The 20444-nt window shown below is 54.9% G+C and overlaps 2 protein-coding genes across 5 annotated transcripts in view; both read left to right on the forward strand.

Moving 5' to 3' along the window:
- Window positions 1–8247, forward strand: part of DNMT3A (DNA methyltransferase 3 alpha) — a 90682-nt gene extending 82435 nt beyond the window's left edge. For 2 of the 3 annotated variants that reach the window (XM_083605040.1, XM_083605039.1), the window contains 5 exons: window positions 363–511; window positions 2140–2225; window positions 2552–2621; window positions 3630–3748; window positions 4625–8247. In XM_083605040.1, coding sequence (XP_083461166.1) covers window positions 363–511; window positions 2140–2225; window positions 2552–2621; window positions 3630–3748; window positions 4625–4766 — 566 coding nt within the window. In that variant the 3' untranslated portion in view covers window positions 4767–8247. Of the gene's footprint in view, window positions 1–362; window positions 512–2139; window positions 2280–2551; window positions 2622–3629; window positions 3749–4624 lie in introns of all 3 variants that reach the window. The other variant, XM_083605038.1, reaches the window with a different exon arrangement.
- A 9326-nt stretch (window positions 8248–17573) lies between these two features.
- The window catches only part of DPYSL5 (dihydropyrimidinase like 5), a 36566-nt gene continuing 33695 nt past the window's right edge, over window positions 17574–20444 (forward strand). Inside the window, exon 1 of one of the 2 annotated variants that reach the window (XM_083605235.1) lies at window positions 17574–17637. The gene's annotated coding sequence lies outside the window, so the exon portion shown is untranslated. The remainder of the gene's footprint in view (window positions 17638–20444) is intronic. The other variant, XM_083605236.1, reaches the window with a different exon arrangement.

Raw genomic sequence — 20444 nt, forward strand, 5'->3', positions numbered from 1 at the left:
GAAGGTAAACGGCGTTTGTATGCACTCTGGCTTGCATCACAGTGTCCTGTTGCGCCAGAAACTGTTTAGTCCTGCTGGCCACATGACCCAGAATACTGTCTGTGGACAAACGCTGGCTCCCTTGGCCTGAAAGCGAAATGAGCACCGCAACCCCACAGTTGCCTTTGACTGGACCTAACCGCCCAGGAGTCCTTTACCTTCCCTTCCCTTGCCTAGGGGGCTGGAGAAGGGGATTTCCCCATGCCCTTAACTGCCCTGGAATGTGGGGCCAGAAGGGCTTGCCAAGGGAGCTTTTGTGTCTTGTGGGCTGGTCTTGGGTTTGAGCCCCCGTTCATTGCAGTCTTCCTCCCCTCCCACCCCAGAGGGCACGGGCCGACTCTTCTTTGAGTTCTACCGGCTGCTGCACGAGGCCCGGCCCAAGGAGGGAGACGAGCGGCCCTTTTTCTGGCTCTTTGAGAACGTGGTGGCGATGGGCGTCAGCGACAAGAGAGACATCTCTCGCTTCCTGGAGGTGAGAGGGTGGGCAGCGGGTGGGTGGGCAGGCAGCGCTCTTTCCTCCTTGCCCGCCCTCTGTATGTCCCTGGGCGGGAGAGGGAGGAGCATCCTGGGGGATCCTGAGCCGGATCTGAGCCAATGCAGCCAGAACAGGAACAGCAGCGTCTCCAAAGGCACGACCTGCCTGCCTCTCTGCTGTGTTCCAGGCACAGGGAGTTCCTCCTGCCACCAGAGGGCACCTGAGTGTTTCCAGGGCTCATCTTGCACATGCCGCTGCTTGAAAAGCAGCCTTGCCTAGCGGTTAGAGTAGCAGAGCACCGGGTTCAAATCCCCCGCTCTTCCAGGAAACGCTCAGCAGGTGGCTCTCAGCCTATCCTACCTGGCAGGGTTGTGGGGATTAAATGAGGAGGGGCAGAACCATGTAGGCCACCCGGTGCTCCTTGCAGGGAAATTGGGGTATCAGTGTTGACCTCCTGTCATCCCTGTCTATTGTTCCTGCTGGCTGTCGGGGTTTTGGGGAGGGGGCAGCTTCTGAGGGAGGGGGCAACATCTGGCAGCCAGAACGTTAGCCCCCCAGGGGTGAACAGCCACGTCATAAATGAGGCGATTTAAGAGCTTCCGTCTGAGAAGCTGAATGATCTGTTCCAGGATTGAATCAGGGTGAGGTTGTCAGACAGGGCCAGGGGTCAGCAAACTTTTTCAGCAGGGGGCTGGTCCACTGTCCCTCAGACCTTGTGGGGGGCCGGACTGTGTTTTGAGAAACAAATTCATATGCCCCACAAATAACCCAGAGATGCATTTTAAATAAAAGGACACATTCTACTCATGTAAAAACACACAGATTACGGTCCGGATTTAGAAGGTGATTGGGCCGAATCTGGCCCCGGGCCTTAGTTTGCCTACCCATTGTCAGGGCATTGAATGAATGAATGAAATCTTTATTGCTGAAAGCAATAAGCCGTCACAATTGGTCACAATGCATAGAATACAAATAATTGATTTAAAACTGAACAACAACAGCAGCAAAGCAAACATACAAAAATGTGGAAAACACACCTGCACAAGTTAAGCACTCCATTTCTCTCGCTCCCCCTTATGATACTTGTCTTGGTGCCCAGCTCTCAACTTTTGCAACCTGCACAGTAAGAAATACGTTCTTGCCAGTCAGAAAACTAGAGATTTGCTGAAGGGGAGGTTGATTGGAAAGAGAGCAAAGGATGTAATCTAGGGGAATCCACAGAGAGGGAAGGGGCACCAAGGGTGGTCTCGTACAACCCCCTGCGAGGCAGGAATCTCATTGGGTTCTAGATTAAACCGCAGGGCGCCTTCCGCTCAATGAGGCCCTCCGGTGGGCAGGACAGGGCTGGCACAGGGGCATCGGAAGCTGCCTTCTACTGCACTGGCTGGCATCAGTGGCTTTCCAGAGCTTCAGGCCTGCCCTGGAGATGCCCGTTCTGCAGGCAAGGCGGGCACTGCGCCACTGAGCTCTGCCCCTTCCCCAAAGGCATGAGCAGGGGCAGGCCCTTGCCAGAAAGGTCTGGAGGGCCTGAGCCCCAAAGCGCAGCTCTGCCTGGGGGGGAGAGCAGCCCATCCCCCTGCCCGCCCTGTGACGCCTTCCTCCCCCCCCTTCTCTCTCGGCTGCAGTCCAACCCGGTGATGATCGATGCCAAAGAGGTCTCGGCAGCGCACAGAGCCCGCTACTTCTGGGGGAACCTGCCCGGCATGAACAGGTTGGTCAGAGGTCTGGCGCCAACACCCAGAAACCCGCCCGTGCCAAGGAAGCGGTGAGGTCCTGCCAGAACCCTGCCTGCCTTGGGACAGAGAGGAAATAATAATAATAATAATAATAATAATAATAATAATAATAATAATAATAGTAGTAGTAGTAGTGGTGGATTAAAACTTGAGCCCGCTTGCCAGCTCCTCTGGCACACATCTGTGAGGAGGGGGCTTGGGCGAAGGTGTGAGGCCCAGGAGGTGGGGGTCTTGCAGGGAGGGGCGTTGAGGCTCCCGGGATCCCTGTTCTGGGCTGATCAGTTGTCTGTTCCCCCTGCAGGCCGTTGGCTTCAACTGTGAATGATAAGTTGGAACTGCAGGAGTGTCTGGAGCATGGCAGGATAGCCAAGGTGAGTGCGGGGAATTGGGGCCAGTAGGGGAAAGGGCCTCTAGTTCAGGAAGGAAGGAAGGCAGGAGTCACCAAGTGGTCGGACCTCACAGGCAGGGAGGGCCACCCACCTGGAAATAATAATAATAATAATAATAATAATAATAATAATAATAATAATAATAATAATGATATATAAAAAAAATATTATTTGTACCCCGCCCATCCGGCTGGGCTTCCCCAGCCACTCTGGGCGTCTTCCGTCAAGGATTGAAAATACATTAAAATGTCACACATTAAAAACTTCCCTGAACAGGGCTGCCTTCAGATGTCTCCTAAATGTCAGGTAGTTGTTCATCTCTTTGACATCTGGTGGGAGGGCGTTCCACTGTGCCTGCTTCCCTGTAACCTCACTTCTTGCAGCGAGGGAACCGCCAGAAGGCCCTCGGAGCTGGACCCTGGCGTCCAGGGTGGAGACGCTCCTTCAGGTCTACTGGGCCTTTGAGGCCGTTTAGGGCTTTCAAGGTCAACACCAACACTTTGAATTGTGCTCAGAAACGTACTGGCTTTCAAAGAGAGCCAGACCAGTTCCTGGAGGAGGAGAGGGCTGTGAGAGACTCCTGCTCTGTCTCCACAGTCCAAGGCAGCCATGTGGCCTCTGGATCCCAGTTCGAGGGCAGAGTTGCCCTTGTGTTTGGTTCCCACTTGCGGGTTTCCCTCTGGAGCACTGCTTGGCCCCTGTGAGAATTTGAAGGGCCACAGGCCTGATCCAGCAGCTTCTCCTTCTATCCTTATGAGAACAAGTCAAGGGTACCCTCTTCTGCTGAAGCTGCCAGTGCCCCCTGCAGTTGCCGGTCAGAGTTGGGGGCAACGGGAGTCCCCTGCTGAGGAAGGGCAGAGGGGCCGGGCAAAGCGGGGGCTGGGGGAGGCAAGGCGCCCGCTTCATGGGCTGGGACGGGGGGGCAGGGTGGACGTCCCGCAGCCCCCCCCCCCGGCTGACCTTGCCTCCGCCCTCTGTGCTCCCGCCCAGTTCAGCAAAGTGCGAACCATCACCACTCGCTCCAACTCCATCAAGCAAGGCAAAGACCAGCATTTCCCCGTCTTCATGAACGAGAAGGAAGACATTCTGTGGTGCACCGAGATGGAGAGGTGGGTGCCTGCCTTCCTGGCGAGTGGGGGGGGGCTGGGTGGTTCTGGGGGCTCCCTTCCCACTTGAGGCATTCCCAAAGCAAAGGAAGGATTGAACTCTGATTAATAAGAATGCACACAGAGGCTTGAAGCAGCAAGACTCTGGGGAGGGTGCCTATAATAGTCTCTGCCTCTCCATCCCTCGGGTTTTATTCACGAAAGAACTTTTTACAACCAATCAGATTTCTTCTGAGCATTTCAACAAACCCCACGTGGGGACAAAGTTAAAACTCCCAAAACTAATTAAGCACGCATATTTCTGGGGTAAACAAAACAGAACTACAAAGGAGTGCATTTGGCAACCCCTGAGATCATAAACAATCAATACACATGATAAGAAGGATGGCCAGACAGACAGCGATCATTATCACATAACATATCAGAAAAGCTACATCAAAGAAGCTGCCCACTGTCTTTGATGACCCAGGATGCCTGCCTGTCTGTGTACGTGACTTGTCAAGAAAGAGAAATGGAACAGGGATGCAGAGGTGTGGATTGATCAAGAATCATTATCAAAATAGTTTAAACCCAGTCAACGCAATGCTTTCATTGCTGACACAGATGGCTTACTCTATATTTGTTATAATTCCTCATAGCAATCCCACCTGATCACTACACCACTCGACTATTCTGTGCTGTGGGGCAGGAATGGGGGGCTGGCTGGCTGTAGTCCTGGCTCCCTGAACATGGGCATAGCTTTCAATGGTTCCCTTTTTTTAAGGGAAATCCCCTTATTCCGAATAGGGTTCCTTGCGAGAAAAGGGAAAAGTTGACAGCTATGCCCCCGGGGCCTGCTGCCACGCTGGGTGCTGACTGCCCCCCCTTCTTTCCCCGCAGGGTCTTTGGCTTCCCGGTCCACTACACCGACGTCTCGAACATGAGCCGCCTGGCGAGGCAGAGACTCCTGGGTCGCTCCTGGAGTGTGCCAGTGATCCGCCACCTCTTTGCCCCCCTGAAGGAGTACTTTGCCTGCGTCTAAAGAGACACCCGCCCTCGGAACTGGCAAAGCAGAAGAGGAGGAAGAGGAGGAGGCGTCTCAAACACAACCCCCCCCCGAACAGAAGAGAAGGGGCACCAGAGAGGAGGAGGAGGTGGTGGCTGGTGGGCAAGAGGGAGGGAGGGAGGGAGGGAGAGGACGGGCCCCCCCACCCACGGGAGGGTCTACCACCCGCCCATCCTCTCCCCGGGTCAAACCGCCCCAGACCAACCGATCGGCCCCCCTTTTCTGTTGGTGATCCTTCAATTTCCTGCTCTTTCTGGACGGCTTCGCCTCGTCCGTTGGGTTTCCGCCTCTCCTCGGCTGAGCCTCGGGCACAGAGCCCGGCTGTCCGGGCGCCCACGGGCGTGTGCCCCCCTGCCAGCCTCCGCAACGGAGGAGGAGAGCCCAGAGCTGAGCGGGCCTTGGGGCGACAGCTTCGCCCCTGCTCAGTCGAGGAGCACAAAGGGAGGTGCCGGGGGGGGGCTCCTCGCGTCTACCAGCGCCATTCCTGCGGCGGAGGGTGGGGGCGCAGGCCCGGAAGCTGCCCGCCCCTCTCTCCCTGCCCCCTCCCACCCTGCCCCCCCTTCCCCACAGTATTTGGGTGCCTACCAGGCCGGAGACCTTGACCAGTCCAGCTCCTACAGCCGCTCTTACCTCTTGTTTACAGTTTATATATATGTGAGAGTTACGTGAGAGAAATGTCTATATATATATAAAAAAAGGTACTGTTACTGCTGTACAACTGACTTTCAAAATGGTGCTTCTACATCAAGGGAGAGGGCGCACCCGTGGCAGCTTAAGGGGGGGCTCCGTGTGCTGGCCCCCGGGGGGGCTTCTCAGAAAGGGAGGGCAGGCTGGCCAGCAAGGGCGGGTGCCGCTCTCTGCCCTGGGTGTCATGCAATAATGCTTTCCCCCCCGCAAAAGGCGACCCTCAGGCCAGGGGCCCCACCCACCCACCCTCCGCACTGTCCCAAATAGTGGCCCCCACGTAAACTGGTGCTTTCTCACAAGGGGGGGCCCCTGGGTGTCCTCCCCAGCAGGCAGACCTGGCGCTCAACTCAGCCGAGGTCTTTCTTTCCTCCGTTTCTGCCCCTGGAACCGCAGGCTCAGCAGTGGGGGGGGGGGTCCGTGAGGGGAGGGAGGTAGATAAAGGGGGTGCCCTTTGGTGCCCACCCCTCCCATTCCTACGCAAGCGTGGGGGGTGTTTGGGGGGGTCTGTGCCGCTGCTGCCCCCTTCCACCCGCGGCTGATGTGAACGGCAGGGCTCCTGTTTTGCTTGAACAGGCTCCGGCTGTGCCACCCGTCCCCCTCCCCCCGGCTGCCCCCCCAACCCACCCTTTGCAAGGCCCCCCACCCTCCAAATACAGGGTTGAGGGGCAGCTCCTCCCAGGGTCCTTGCGCAGAGGGCGGCGGGGTTCCTGGGCTCTGCCTCCCTTGGCAATTGTGTGCACTTTAGTCCTTTGGGGCAGGGGGGTGCAGAGAGCGGCCAGCTTGCCCCCCCCCCGACGCCCCTCGGGGCGCGGCCTGGGAGGCTGCTTCTCCCTTCCGCTTGTGGGGAGGGCTCCCAGCAGGGCCCAAAGCCCTTGGTGCTAACAGGGAGCCGGGTTGGGGGTCCCCCGCTGCCCCCTGCCTCTGCCTCTGCCTCCCCCCCGGCCGTCTTCCCTGCGTTCATGGTGCTCTCGGAGGCAGCGGCTTGGTGCTGAGGCAACGCTCAGGAGCAGGGGGGACCAGGTCTGCGGGAGACTGCTGCCCCCCCACTTCTCCCCCCCCAGCGGGTGAAGCAGTTGCAGCTGGCAGGGTGCTCTCTGGTCTCGGTGCTAACCGGGGAGCAGGCAGGCAGGCGGGGGCCTCCTCTCCCTTCCCCTCAAACTGTGAAAGGTGCTGGGGTCTCGCTCAGGACCCAATGGGGAAGCCGAGGGGGGGCACTGGAGGGGGCTGTCTGGCAGGATGCGCTCCCAGCCGCCTCCCTGGCAGGTGGGCATCTCCTTCTCTCCAGCCCCCCGGGCGGGCGGCACTTCAAGGGCCCCCACCCATTGGCCACAAGGGGGATCAGAGAGGGAAGGAGGGGGCCGCCTTGGGGCTCATTTTAGTCTAACTTCTTTGGTGCTATGCGGGACGCCTGGGGCCCCCTCCCGGCCATGACCTGTCCCTTTGGGGGGGCTTCGCACCCGGGCCAAAGGGAGCCCATGGAGCGCTCCCAGCCCCTGACCAGGGAAGCTTATCTTGGCGGAGAATCGAAGGTGGGGAGGGGGCAGCGGCCCCTCCCCACAGAGCCTTCCTTCCAGCGACTGTTGGCTCAGTGGGGTGGGGGGGTGGGCTGGCCACCATTCCCAAATTCAGCAGCTAATAGCTGGATTCCCTAATTGCTGCCCCCTCCCTTAGGTCTGCCTGGCAGACCCTCTTTCTGAGCAGCCCAGCTTCATGGAACTCCCCCCCCCCGACCCCTCCCCAAACTGGAAGTGACCTCTCGGGAAAACCTCCTGTCTGTTTTGTCTTTTCAGCCCCCCAACTCCCCCCCCAAAGGCGTCCCGCTGTATTGTCTTGGATCTGTTTTGCTGTCTGCTACAGAATCCACCTGCTTCCCCCCGGGGGGGCGAGAGGAAGACAGGGGGGGAGGATGGGGGGTGGCTTTAGGGACCGGCTTGACTCTGGTCTCCTCTTGCGATAAAGAGGCCCCCCCTCCCGCCAGGTTGCACAGCCCTAGACTGAAAAGCGGAGCAACCGGACTGCCCCCCCCCCCACTTGCCTGAATTCCTTTGTCAACCACAGAAGGAAATGGGGGCAACTAAGGTGCTAAAAAAATATCCCTCTTTTATCACAAATCTCTATTGTTAACTTAAGTCTGCTGTCTGGACAATGACTGTTTTTTTTGTTTTCTTGTAGTGGAGTTTTAAAAGAGCTCTATTATTTTACTCTTATATATTATTATTAAAAAAAAGAAAAAAAGGCATTTTAACTTTGTACTTGAAACCTTTAAGGAAAGATTTCATGTGTTTTAGCCTAGGCATTGAAGTAGCTGAGACGCTTTTACTGTTTGTGGGAAATCATGTATTCATGCTGAAGAAATAAATCTTGTCAAGATCCTGGGAAGAGCTCGGCCACGTTCCCTGCTCTCCAGCCGTCGCTGCCGCCTTCCCGACATTCCATGCCGCTGACCGCCTCCCCGCCCCCCCCCCCTGCACCCAGCAACACCCCCCCCACTTTACTTTTCTTTGCTAGGATGATTTTGGGATGCGCCATCCTTTCTGCCGCTTTCCCCCTGCCTCTCTCTCTTTTTTTTAGGGTTGCTTCTATATTTATTGACAAATAAATAATGTACATTTCAGAGTATGGTTCTGCTATGCCAGGGGTGGAAAGTGGGGTGGGGGGGGTGGGAGGCCCAGCTCTCCACCCCCGCCGGGCAGGCTGTTGTATCTCTGTGTAAGTATTGCTCGTGACATAGCTGTTTTATAAAAATAATTAAAAGGTCCATGGTGCCGCAGATGTTAGAAAGTCTGTCCGTTCCGCCTCCATCCCATCCTTTGCGTTTTTGTTTTTTATTCCATTTGTGCCCAGGACACTCGGGAGAAGGAAAGGCTCCTTTGCTGATGTACTTGTGCTGGAGAACACTTGAATAAATGTTCTGTTTTGTGCAAAAAGGAAAAGCGAAAAAGCCCCGGAGCCTGTCTGCCGTCATGTGCTTTTTGTCGCCCTCGTGCTCCGAGCGTTCGTGGGAGCGGCAGGGAGGCTCTTGCTGGGAGGCCAGGGGCACAGGCAGGCCCCCCCGGGGGTCTCTCCTAGCAGAGAAGTCCACTCTCGCAAAAGGGTCAGGGGATCCACCAGGCCACATGCTTCGCACGGCTGTGGAGCCTGAGAATCGCTGGCTGTGGGAAGGCTGCCTTTGCACACCCAGAAGGAGGCAACGCGCCTTTTTTATGGGAACCGGCCGCTACTGCTGGTAAAACGCCTGTCAAAAGCAGGATCTACTTCTGACAATTTGCCCTTACCCAGCTGACATCAAAAGAATACCCAATTTCTACAGAGTTCTGTGTTATTTCGTTACCTATATGCGGTTGATATTCCTGCATGATCCTTGGACAGCGTTTGAAATCTGCCAGTTGGCCACTTGTGACCAAGTGAAGATACCCAGGTGCCAAGATGCCCAGGTGCCTGGTGTCTCCATCTGGAGGTGCCTGCCTGCGGATCCTTGGATCTTGCCCGTTTTCACACACAAGCAACACATCCTGTAGAAATCTAACCGTGATATTTTATCTGCACAATCTGAATGAATTTCAGGAACCAAAAAATCGTACTGAAAAATACAACTTTAGAGCCAACCAAATGGCAACTAGGCATTCCATTTTGGCGACGGTTCCCCGGCGCCTCACTGATATATCTGTGAGTTTTTAACGCTGCCCTTGAGGTTCCTTCCAACTCTGATTCCATGCTTAATTCAAATACGGGTTGCGTTTGGGAATGTGTCTTTTAACGAGAGATTTGTGCCTGCTTTTCAGGCATAATCTTGCCAGGCCTGGATGTAGTGCCAACTCCAAACACTAAATCTGGGTGTAGCGGCAAGACGGTACCCGCATCTTGTTTATTATAGCTACAATTTATTTCACTGATGGCTCTTAGTTACTATTTTTTCTTTTAAGACAGCCCCCCCCCCCAGTCTAGCACTCTTGGGACAAGGTCAGAGGTCCTGTGAAGGACCCCCAGGTCTGCGTGTGCCACTGGGCAAAAAGCACAGGTTCAAATTACACCCCACATGGAGTGGGGAGGGAGAAGGAAGGATGAGAAACATGTTTCAGATGCATCTTTGGCTCCCCAGAAAGTCACCTGGAAGCCATTTGATTTGATTGTCACTTAGAAATCAAAACAATCCCATATAAGCCACACAACTGTGTCTCCCCCCCACCCCCACCAAAAAAGAAATCCAGAGAGGACTCCCTCTCAACTGGGAAATAAGTCAATATGATAAAAGATGTGAGAAGCGCTTTAAGGGTTTAATGGTCCTGGGAGAACAAAGAAGGTCTTATTCCCCTGCTGCCTCAGTGCTCAGCCCCCCTGCACAGCAAATGACCCCCCTGCTCCATTCTAGGCACCCCGGGGCCCTGCCTGTGTTTCTCCTAGCACAGATTTAGGAAGGTGGTATCCTGCCATTCTGTATCTTCCCAGGGTGGCTTACGCAACATGGACTGAGATTATAGTGACAGTAGCCAGAGTTGTGCTTTGTAGCCGCAAAAGTAGGGTTTGGTGGCAGTGAGATGCAGCCTCATGCCAGCTTTACACACACCTTGATCTGCTGCCCAGGATCTGTGCCCCATAGGCCAGGGGTAGGCAACCTAAGGCCCGGGGGCCGGATCCAGCCCGATTGCCTTCTCAATCCGGCCCACAGACGGTCCAGGAATCAGCGTGTTTTTACATTAGTAGAATGCGTCCTTTTTTTCAAAATATAGTCCGGCCCCCCACAAGGTCTGAGGGACGGTGGACTGGCCCCTGGCTGAAAAAGGTTGCTGACCCCTGCCATAGGCCTTCAAGCAGAGGACTGTCTTCTGCAAACTAGGACAGCCTGCCAGCTTTCACAGCCTGAGCGGGGCAGCTGGGTGGTTTTCAGTAGACCCCAGCAAAGAGTTGTCTAGAAAAGGTGGAAGTTGCACGGAAACAAGATGTTTGAGAGAGGTGACTTTCTCGGCTTCTATCTCTCACACTCCTTGGGCACCCCAACATCAGGCTCCGACCCCCAAACGCTCGTCCTCTTGCCCTTCCCCAGGGGACCTGACTTCTCAGCCCAGGACTTCTGAGGCACCAACAAGGCACACTCCGGGGCCCGCAGGGTAGGATTAGAAAAAGATGAGGCCCAGTGGGTCATTTGTGCAGCCTCTGAAGGGGCTTGCAGAGATGTTCCCTGCTTATTTTGGGCAGTTTCTGCCCTATCCGCAGTTTAAATCAATCTATTATTTGCCAGTGCCGTGCATATATGCGGTTGTGTGCAAGTCAAATGCACGTAACGGGAGAGACGCCTGAACTTGGAATATTTTCTGCTAAAAAGGGACAGCACACAGAGTGGCTAAGAATAAGAAAAAATGCATAAGCCGCAACCACCACACTAGGATTCAATGTGCCACTGAGGACTATGAGCTCTCTCTTCAACAGCCATGGGGTTGGGGTTGGCAGATACACTGCGGGTGGGCAGGGGGAGGCTGGCACAGCCTCGGGAGAGGGGCGCTCTGCACTGGTGTCCCTGAGTGGGAAAAGGAAGAGGGAGGCCCCTGCTTTCATGGGTTCAAGGTACTGCGAAGGGGAGAGGCTTACAGAGGGGGGACACCCAAGAACAGCTGCTGCATAAGAGGTCTTGCCAGCCAGCATCTAAGACCCACGTTTTAGCATTCTGGGTGCCCTGCCAGATGAGACCAAAGAGGGCCCCGTCCAGCCCAGCATCCTCACCCCGCCATGAGGCACACAAGCAGAGCTCCAAGGCGACGGGTAGCTGGATGAAGGGCAGAAATCTCCATAGCTGGGGGACAACCACCTAAAACATTTGTGGTCTCTACAGGGCATGCAAACACCTTTGTACTGGAGGCAGACCTGGAGATCTGCTGGGCATCAGCTGTTGACAGCTTCACAAGGCACAGTCTGCACCAGATGAAGCAGACTCGAACCCATGGCTTCAAGTTACATGAAAGGAGATTCCAAGTAGACATCAGGAAGAACTTTATGACAGTAAGAGCTGCTCAGCAGTGGAACAGATGCCCTTAGAGGTGATGGACTCTCCTTCCTTGGAGGTTTCTAAGCAGAGGTTGGCTAGCCATCTGTCTTGGATGTTTTAGTTGAGATTCCTGCAGTGCGGGAGGTTGGACTAGATGACCCTTGGGGTTCTTTCCATGATTCTAGGCTGAGCCGTCCCACACTGAGAGTCCTGAGGTCAGACTGAATGCTGTTGCTGTTGGCCTGGGTGGTCCCCAGAAAGAGGGAGGAGAGCATTCAGTGCCTGAAGGGGCAAGTCCCCATTGCAATCCAGGCCCCTCTTCCAGCTGGGAGGCTGAGCCTTGAGAGGGTCCGCTTCCTTTTAATCCTCTGCTGGTGCAACTGAAAGAGCAGCACCTCTGAGTAATCCAACTTGGGGCTCACCAGCCAGGACCTTCCACAGGCCGCCCAGGCCTGAAAAGCAGCCAAGCCATTCGCTGTCCAAGGTACCAGCCAGGAGAAAAAATCTTCTGTGGAAAGCGAGCGAGTAATCCAATGCAGAGCTTCAGGCTCTCCCTCCGTCACTCTCGCTGCATTCATCACTTGATTCTAAAATACTTCAAGCAGATTAAAATGAGCTGAACTTGCTAGGCATCTGGGTAGGCCGGGTGTGGGCCTTCCCTTCTTTGCATGCATGCTACTTCCTACTGAACGAGTGTTGGGAAACGGACTACAAAAGTCACTGTTTCTTCGAAAGACATCACGACAAACAGGACTGATATTAGCAACTGAATCCCTGAGATTATTCTTACTGACTCTCTAGCCCACTGCTGACTGGTTGACAAAGATCTGCACAGCCCACATTCAAAACTCTTGTGTGTATGAACTGCCGCCTTCTCCTGGATGGCGAGGAATGTGGGGCGTTCCCTGACTCTCGGACGACAGCAAGGCAAGGCGAGCATGCCATGAGCTCAGCCGCTGGGCGCACACTGGCAATGCCCAGTCTAGAAAGCTCTAATGGAGATAAACCAAACCACCCCCTGAACTCCCATTTGCACCTGCCTCTAAGTCACCAGACGCTGGGCAGTCTGGCCACCTCACTGCCCAGAAGGAATGGTGTCTGACTGCAAGGCCCAAAGCATCACACCAGTGAGGGACTTGGGTGCCATGTGGGTGGCAAGAAAGGGGAAAAAGGACTGGCTAGGAGACTAGAACATCCCCTCTAGCCATCGTTTCCCTGTTAATCCCAGGGGCATTAATTGAAAATGGAACTGCAGTGTGGTCTATGACCCAGGAGGTGGTGCCCTGGCGTCAGAATCAACATCTAACATTTCAGTGCTGCCATACTATCTTTGAGACACCTTCCTGAGCCTCACCCTTTTCCTCTGCGGAGGCTGCATTCCCCAGCCCTGTTCCCTGCCCCATAAGCTCGTCTCTGGCACCAGCTGCCCGGCCCAGTCAATATGATGCCCCAAAGTGCCCCAAGCAGTTATTTCCTTTTTATTCCTTAAGCTTAAATTCTGATTAGCATTCCTCTCGGGGATTCCTATGGCACACCTCCAGCTCCTCAGTGCATCACGGGGCTACGGTTATCCTCCTTGCACACTCATGATACCGCACACAACCACCTCAGCTCTCTGGTCTGCTGCATAAATTATTATTTATTTTAACAGATTGCCTGCCTTAAAAATAGTTCAAGACCACTGTCAACATTGCTAGGAAAGCTGTCATCAAAATTAAATTATGATTCTGTGGGGGGGGGGACAGTGAGCAGAGAGCAGAGAGAGCCACCCTTTGACAACGCTGCAACCAGGTCCATTAGACAAGCCATACTAGGCTCCCAGCATCATAATAAGGCAAAGAAACCCCGTTTTCTGAAACATAGAAGTTACCAGAATCACAATACCCAGCTGGAAAGCCCATTCCCTAGAGGGGAATGAGACCAAATTAATGAGAACAAATAAACGGTGTTAACCAAGTTGTAATGACGAAAGGACACATAGATACTTTCTTCTGCCAGTGTGAGACAGATGTTGCCACAATGCATGACTGACTGATGATGTCACACGTGCATGACATGCGTGTGACACCTTACAGAGCACTGGCACTCTAGGCTCATCAGCCGGGTCGTGCCAGAGTGCCCGAGTTTCAGCCCTCAAGTGCGACTCTGCAGATGAGCACAGTGTGCCTTCCCTTTGGACAGAAAGACACTCTGGACTTGTCACCAGCATTGTGCCATGCCAGAGATGCAGCCCTTTGGCGCAGCCCTGCTGACGAGCCCAGAGCACCTTTCCGTCCAGAGGAGAAGGCACACTGTGCTCACCAGCAGGGTTGCGCTGGAGGGCTGGATCTGTGGCATGACTGCGCCGATGAACCCAGAGCACTGGTGCTCCGTATGGCGTCACACACATGTGACAACATTGATGAGCTGGATGCCATTGCTCCAATTCAGAGAAGCAGAACAGTGCATTGTGTTGCTGACACTTACAGATCTTCTTCTTCTTCTCTGGCGATCCCTCGTAGCCGAGTAAGATTGTCTTCCATGAACACCGTCTTAACAGTGAGTCCGTAAGTGACTGTGGAGGCCAGTTCTGGATCCACGTGTCCTTCCACAGTGGGGACATTGGTTTCCGGGCAGGAGTTGATCACAGTGTGGATTTGCCAAGCGTGCCTTCCTCTTAGCACATTTCTCCCTTGCGTCCTGAGTTTGAGTGTCTTCAAAGTCCATGGTACCTTTGTCCATGGTAAAGGCTGTTCTCCAATTGGAGCACTCGCAGGCCAGTGTTTCCCAATTGTCGGTGGTTATACTACATTAAAAATAAAAATTTGCCTTGAGACTGTCTTTAAATCTCTTTTGTTGACCACCAGCATTACGCTTTCCATTTTTAAGTTCGGAATCTACCGGCCTTTCTGGAAGCTGACCTAACAGAAATTTGCCACCGGACCTGCAAGCCTGTGAGTCAATCGAGAGCAAGATCAGTAGGGAGCATGAAAGGCAGAGGAACCCTTCTGTCATGGCAGTAGAGGAGGAGGGCCCAATCCCTGAGATCTGGCGTGATCATTTCCAGGAGGCCATGGGCTTTGCCTGCCAAAGCACAGTGCCTTCAGCAGAGCCACAGCTTTGGTAGCTACAGATTCCCATCAGATAACCGGAGTGGTGCTGCACCAGTTCAGAGGCACCGGTGGTGGGAATGTGGATGACCTCTACAGTTAAAGTGTTGCCAGAGCAGACCAAACTGCAGAGCAGGCTGTGTTGTACAGGGTGGTTCTGATAGTCTGTGGGCTTCTTCTGTGTAGCTGCATGTCTGCAGCTGTGTGAGCTGCCTTGGGGACCTGTGAGTCAAAAGACACAATAGGAATGTAAAGAAAGTGATCCTTGACCTTGAAAGTGCCCAGGGCTCATCTTTAAAAGCACTTTTTAAAAGACAGCGGTATTTTTAAAGACAAGTCATCTGTTCAGGGCAATAGAGGAAAAGAATGGGTATTTTTAATATATGAAATCCCTTTAAAAGACTGTAAATGAGTTCCTCTCCGATAGTCTCTTGTTCTGTAAATTCAGTACACCACACTCAGAGGACAGGCACAAGGCAACCCACCTAGTTCTCCTGGCTTTCTTAGCAATGCCACTGCCGAGGTGTTTCCAAATAAGATCACCGACCTTGGGGTCCCCTTCTCCTTCGGTAAGACCACTCCCCTCCTGATGGGAAAGAGACCCCAGTTCAGAGGGTCTTCCCACAGCTTCTCCCTCTCCTGCCCCAGACTCAGCCCCCCATGTGCCGCCTGTCTGTCCATCCGTCTGCCTGCCTGCCTGCCTTCCCCAGAGGCTCCACCGGCTCTTCCTCTGGCCAGAGACCAGATTCTCCTCAGAGAGGCTCCATCCAGAGCCACTTCTCCCTCAGTCCAGGCCTCTCCGGATCCCTCTTTCTGCTTCTATCTCTCCAAAGGAGCCCTGTCTCACTTTGAGGCCCTCTTTGGGGAAGCTTCGCTTTTCATGGCTGATGTTTTACTATGGCTTTATATGTGCTGGAAGCTGCCCAGAGGGGGAATCCAGCCAGATGGAAGGGGTATTAATGATTAATAATAATAATAATAATAATAATAATAATAATTATTATTATTATTTGCACTTTCCCTTATGAGAAACTGCTCCTTTTATTTTCCCTCCCAAAGTGGTGGCTCCGCCCCCTCTGGCTTGCTGGGGAGCCAATCAGAGAGCGGCTCCAGCCCCCTGGTGGCATTCCAGAGGATCTGCATCCCCGACTCTGGTCTGGCTCTGCTGTCAATCATAGCATCCCTCGGAGAAGGGCTGCTGCTGCGACTGATATATGTGCAAACCAGTTAGAGCTCCAGCATGGAGGGAGGCGTGTTTTCTCAAAAGTTCCTCCGTAAATCACGGTGGCAGAAGAGGATGCCAGAAGCAGAAGGCAGCTTTCAGCCCAGCAGAATCCAACCTCAGCTGCCCCCGCTCAAGGGAAGAGGTGCCCGTGCCCACTTGCTAATTTCTGCTCACCAAGCTCCAAATACAGAGCAAGGAAGCTGTGCTTATAATGATTATTCACTATTGTATCTAATTTCAATTATAAATAAGCAGCTATTAGTGGTCAAGAGAAAAGTGTGGGGAGACCCAGGGGGTGGGGAATGGGAGCTCCGCAAGGAACAGAGAACTCCCCTAATTTGGGGCATGGGCGCATGGCTGCCACAGGTTCTGTGAGGAAGCCAGAGAGTGGGACAGCAGGATGGTCCTGGGGGAACCTGGAGCCCAGTGTGTGGCAGTCATGAAAAAGCAAATCCCAGGCTAGGGATCGTTTGGAAAGGAATTGAAAATTAAACTGCCAATATCATGCCATTATAGACATCTATGGTGCTATTGCATTTGGAATATTGTGTGCAGTTCTGGTCGCCTCACCTCAAAGAGGATATTGTAGAGCTGGACAAAGTCTAGAAAAGGGCCACCGAAATGATCAAGGGAATGGAGACAGTGGTTCCCCTGTGAAGGAAGGCTGCAGGGTTTGGGAGTTTTCAGTCTAGAGAAACGGCAAGTAAGACGCGACGCAGAGGTTTATAGAATTATGCATGGCGTGGGAAAAATTGATGAAGGAAAGCTTTCCTCCCTCATGACACCAGAACCTGCAGACATCCAGTGAATGTTGGAAGACTCAGAACAGATAGAAGAAAACGCTTATTCACATGGAACATGGTTAAACTATGGAGCATGTTCCTGCAAGAGGCAGGGATGGCCACCAGTTGGGATGGCTCTAAAAGAGGACTGGACAAAGTAATGGCAGTTGTTGTTTAGTCATTTAGTCGTGTCCGCCTCTTCGTGACCCCCTGGACCAGAGCACGCCAGGCCCTCCTGTCTTCCACTGCCTCCCGCAGATTGGTCAGACTCACGCTGGTAGCTTCGAGAACACTCTCCCACCATCTCGTCCTCTGTCGTCCCCGTCTCCTTGTGCCCTCCATCTTTCCCAACATCAGGGTCTTTTCCAGGGAGTCTTCTCTTCTCATGAGGTGGCCAAAGAACTGGAGCCTCAGCTTCAGGATCTGTCCTTCCAGGGAGCACTCAGTAATGGTGGAGGAGAGGGCTATTGATGGCTGTGCTGGAAACCACTGGAGAGTGGAAGTGGCCTTGTCCTTGAATCCTCCTGTCGACTTTCCCTGGGGGGCTTCTGGTTGGTCACTGCGAGGAAGCTGGACAATATGCAGAGATTGGGCCGGATCCAGCAGCTGGGCTCCTCTTCTGTCCTAATGGAGCCTCCAGGTCCAGAGGCAGTCTATCTGCAGGCGCAGCTTGCGCGGGGTTATTGGGCGAGGACGGGATGCTGCGTGAGACGGTTGCTCCGACAGGCGGCCCCTGCGATCCAAAACCTCGGGCCCGCCCCGGTGGGCAGAGCCCCCCCCCCCGGTTGCCGGGCGCGGGCTTGGCCGGGGTCCCCGGAGCGAGCAGGCCCCGTCGCCATGGCGACGCGAGGATGGAGGCGGCCGCGCCCTGGTCCCTCGGCCCCGCCCCTCGGGAGTCGTAGTCCCGCCCCTCGCGGGGACCCGGCGGCGCGGCGATTGGCCCGGGCGGCGAGTGGCGGGCGGGCGGGCGGGCGGGCGCGAGCTGGCCCCGCCCCCTGCCTGGCGCGCGCGCGGCGAGGGAAGCAGGTGAGGCGGCGGCGGCGGCGGCGGCGACGGACGGGGAGGAGGGCGACGCCGAGGAGAGCCGGTGAGGGAGGAGAAGCAGCCCGGGGCCCCGCCGGGGCGCCTCCCGCCCGCTTTGTCCGCAGCCCCCCCCCCGCCGGGCCTCGCCCACCTGGGCCCCGCGCCGGGCTTTGTGCTGCTCGGGGGGCGGCGGCGGCGGCGGGGCCTTTGTCTGGGGTGGGCGCTGCCCTTGCCCGGGGGGGGGGAGGGAGAGGCGGGTCCGGCCCTTCGGGGGGGGGGACATGCCGGCGACGCCGCTGACAATGGCCGGGGCTGGGCGCTTTGTGCTGCTTTGGCCGGGCTGGGCGATGGGGAAACTGAGGCACGGCAAGAGCGGAGGGACGGGGGGGGGGCTCCTGCCGGTGGCGGCATGGCTCTCTCTCTGCAGGCGTTGGCCCTCTTGGAGGGGGGGGGAGGCGCAAGACCTGGCCAGGGCCCTTCGATTCCCCCCCCCCTCAAAAGCATGGGGTGTCACAGACTCTGGGGGTCAACAAGAATCTGGGACTCCGAGATGGAGGGGCAGGAAGCGGAGGGCAGCAGAGGCATCCCCTGCCCCCCTGGGGGGCTTGCCCCACCGCCTTGCCCCATTGCAGCGGCCCCAAAGGCTGACCCAGTTGCCTCAAAGTAGGCCCCTGATGGACCCCCCCAGCATCCCCACCAGAGCCTGGTCAGGAGTAATCTCCTGGGAGCAAGGATTATGGACTGATGGAGGAGTCACGCCAGTTCACCCCATCCGCCTGGTCCCCACCCAGACGCTCAATCTGCCTGCCCAACCCCACCCCACAGAAGGGGGATCAATGGCACGCACAGCTGCCGCCGCCGCCGCCACTGCCGCCTGTGTCATACCTGCCTCCTTTTAACGGGGAGGAACAATCAGATGCTTGCTGCCGCTCCATGGGGGGGGGGCGCGGCCTGCGTGTTGGTTTGATACTGATTACTCTGAAGACGTTGGTGTCTCAACAGAAAGCACCACCCTCCTCCTATGTTTTGCTTTCTCTGGACCACAGGCTCCCCTCCTGCCTAGGGCTGGCGGGGGGGGGGGGCACTTCCGCACTTTGTGGTTGGCGCAGCTTTGTTTTGTGTTGGATTGGTTCGCGCCCAGAAGGCACCCCAGGCTTGCAAAGGTTGACCCTGCCCCTGTGGCAGAGGGGCGTGTGCATGGGTGCATCTTGCGCCCCCATCTCCTTGCTGGCTATGAGCTGTTGCCTGTATTCCTGTGAACTGCAAGTAGCTTCTGTCTGGCCTGAGAAGGAGGATATCGGCAGCTGCAGAAGTAGGAACCACGGATTTCGGTGGGATTTGTTTCCTTGCAAGTCCACTGGATGCTGTGAAGTCTGATGCTGGCATCCATGTGTGCCATGGGGAGCGGGGCAGATGCCCCAGTGTATCCTTCCTCAGTTTCCCCCTCTGGGAGTGAGCCTATAGGGAGCATGCAGGCAGTGGGCTGCAAAGCAGGGGAGAGATGCCTCATAGTTCTGAGTCTTAACCTCTGGCTGCTTCTTCGAAGAAAAAGCTGTAGGCAGATCCTACTGTTTTTTTTTCTGGTTTTTTATTATTATTATTATTATTATTATTATTATTAATACTATTATTTCTTAGTAGTTAGAGATTTGATTGAAGTAAAGCAAGCAAATGAATGCAATGGAAATAATAGAAGTACAAAAAGCTGCGCAGTAAATCCAGGAGAGACTTAAAATTAGGTTGGTAAAGTACTTGGAAGAGCATTAGGACAGCCAAATTTCAGGTAGTGTTGTGAAGGGGGAGTCCTGGCTGTCTGCATTTGTTGAGCTATAAGATAAAATCCCATCCAACAGCACTGAATCTGGGTCCTCCGAGCCTTTGGCAATGCATAATTTATGAGTTAATTTTTCGGTTAATGCTAAACGCCATGTGGCTTTTGTCAGAAAAAATCAGTGTGTCCATTTCCCACCCATGCTTTGAAGCTTGCGAATGATGCTCGGGAATTGGAAACACTTTTCCGCGCCGCTCGGAATCCATCCAAGGTATAGATGACAGTGCCGCCTCTACCCAGCTTTCTCTCCTGTAGGGCTGGCCAAAGGACCATCCCATCATAAGGGTCTGAGGAAGGTCAGAAGGTCTGCCTGGAAGCGGTGTCCCTGTTGGCATCCCAGCCCGGGGCTCTGCTGGGGGTCCTGGCCCTCCCTCCGTGTTGCTTGGCGATGGGACCGGGACAGTAGCTGCCTGTCAGAAGCAAACAAAACCTTGAGTCAGGTTGGCCTGTGCTGGGGGAGGGGTGCCGGAGCAGCAAACAATGGCTGTTTGGCCGCCAGCTTCCACACTCTGGGGAAAATACAATGCTTCTCTGTGTGGAAGGCCCCCTGCAAAATAAACGCAGGCCAGGGAGCCCCCCCCCCCCCCGCAGTAGCAGTGCAAAAGGCTGAAGACAGGAGGGGTGTGGAGAAGCCTTTTTCTGGTGGGAAGCAGCGCTCGAGATTTGCCAGGAGCGCTTTGCTACCGATGTGGGTCCAGTTGCGACTAAGTGGAGATTTCTGGGCATCAGGTTGGCGACCACAGTTTAAACCTCTGCCTTAGTCCATAGTTATTTCCATTTCCACTGTGCGTGCGTTTCTCCTTCTTGCATACTGAGACAAGTGCATTGTTGTAAGAACAAGCTGCAGTCAAGCAATGTAGTTGAGGTCATAGAATTGTAGCACTGGAATGGACCCCATAGGTCATCTCTAGACCAACCCCCTAGCAAATAGACACTCTCTTGTGGCAACCGTAACCTAAATTTGCAGTGCCATTTGGCTCCTAGCTGATATAGCTGAGTTTCTAACCCTATTTGGAAGATGAGGATGGGCCGCTCCCAGG

The sequence above is a fragment of the Podarcis filfolensis genome (genome assembly GCF_964270895.1).
Source record: "Podarcis filfolensis genome assembly, chromosome: 3".
In the NCBI taxonomy this organism is placed as follows: domain Eukaryota; kingdom Metazoa; phylum Chordata; class Lepidosauria; order Squamata; family Lacertidae; genus Podarcis; species Podarcis filfolensis.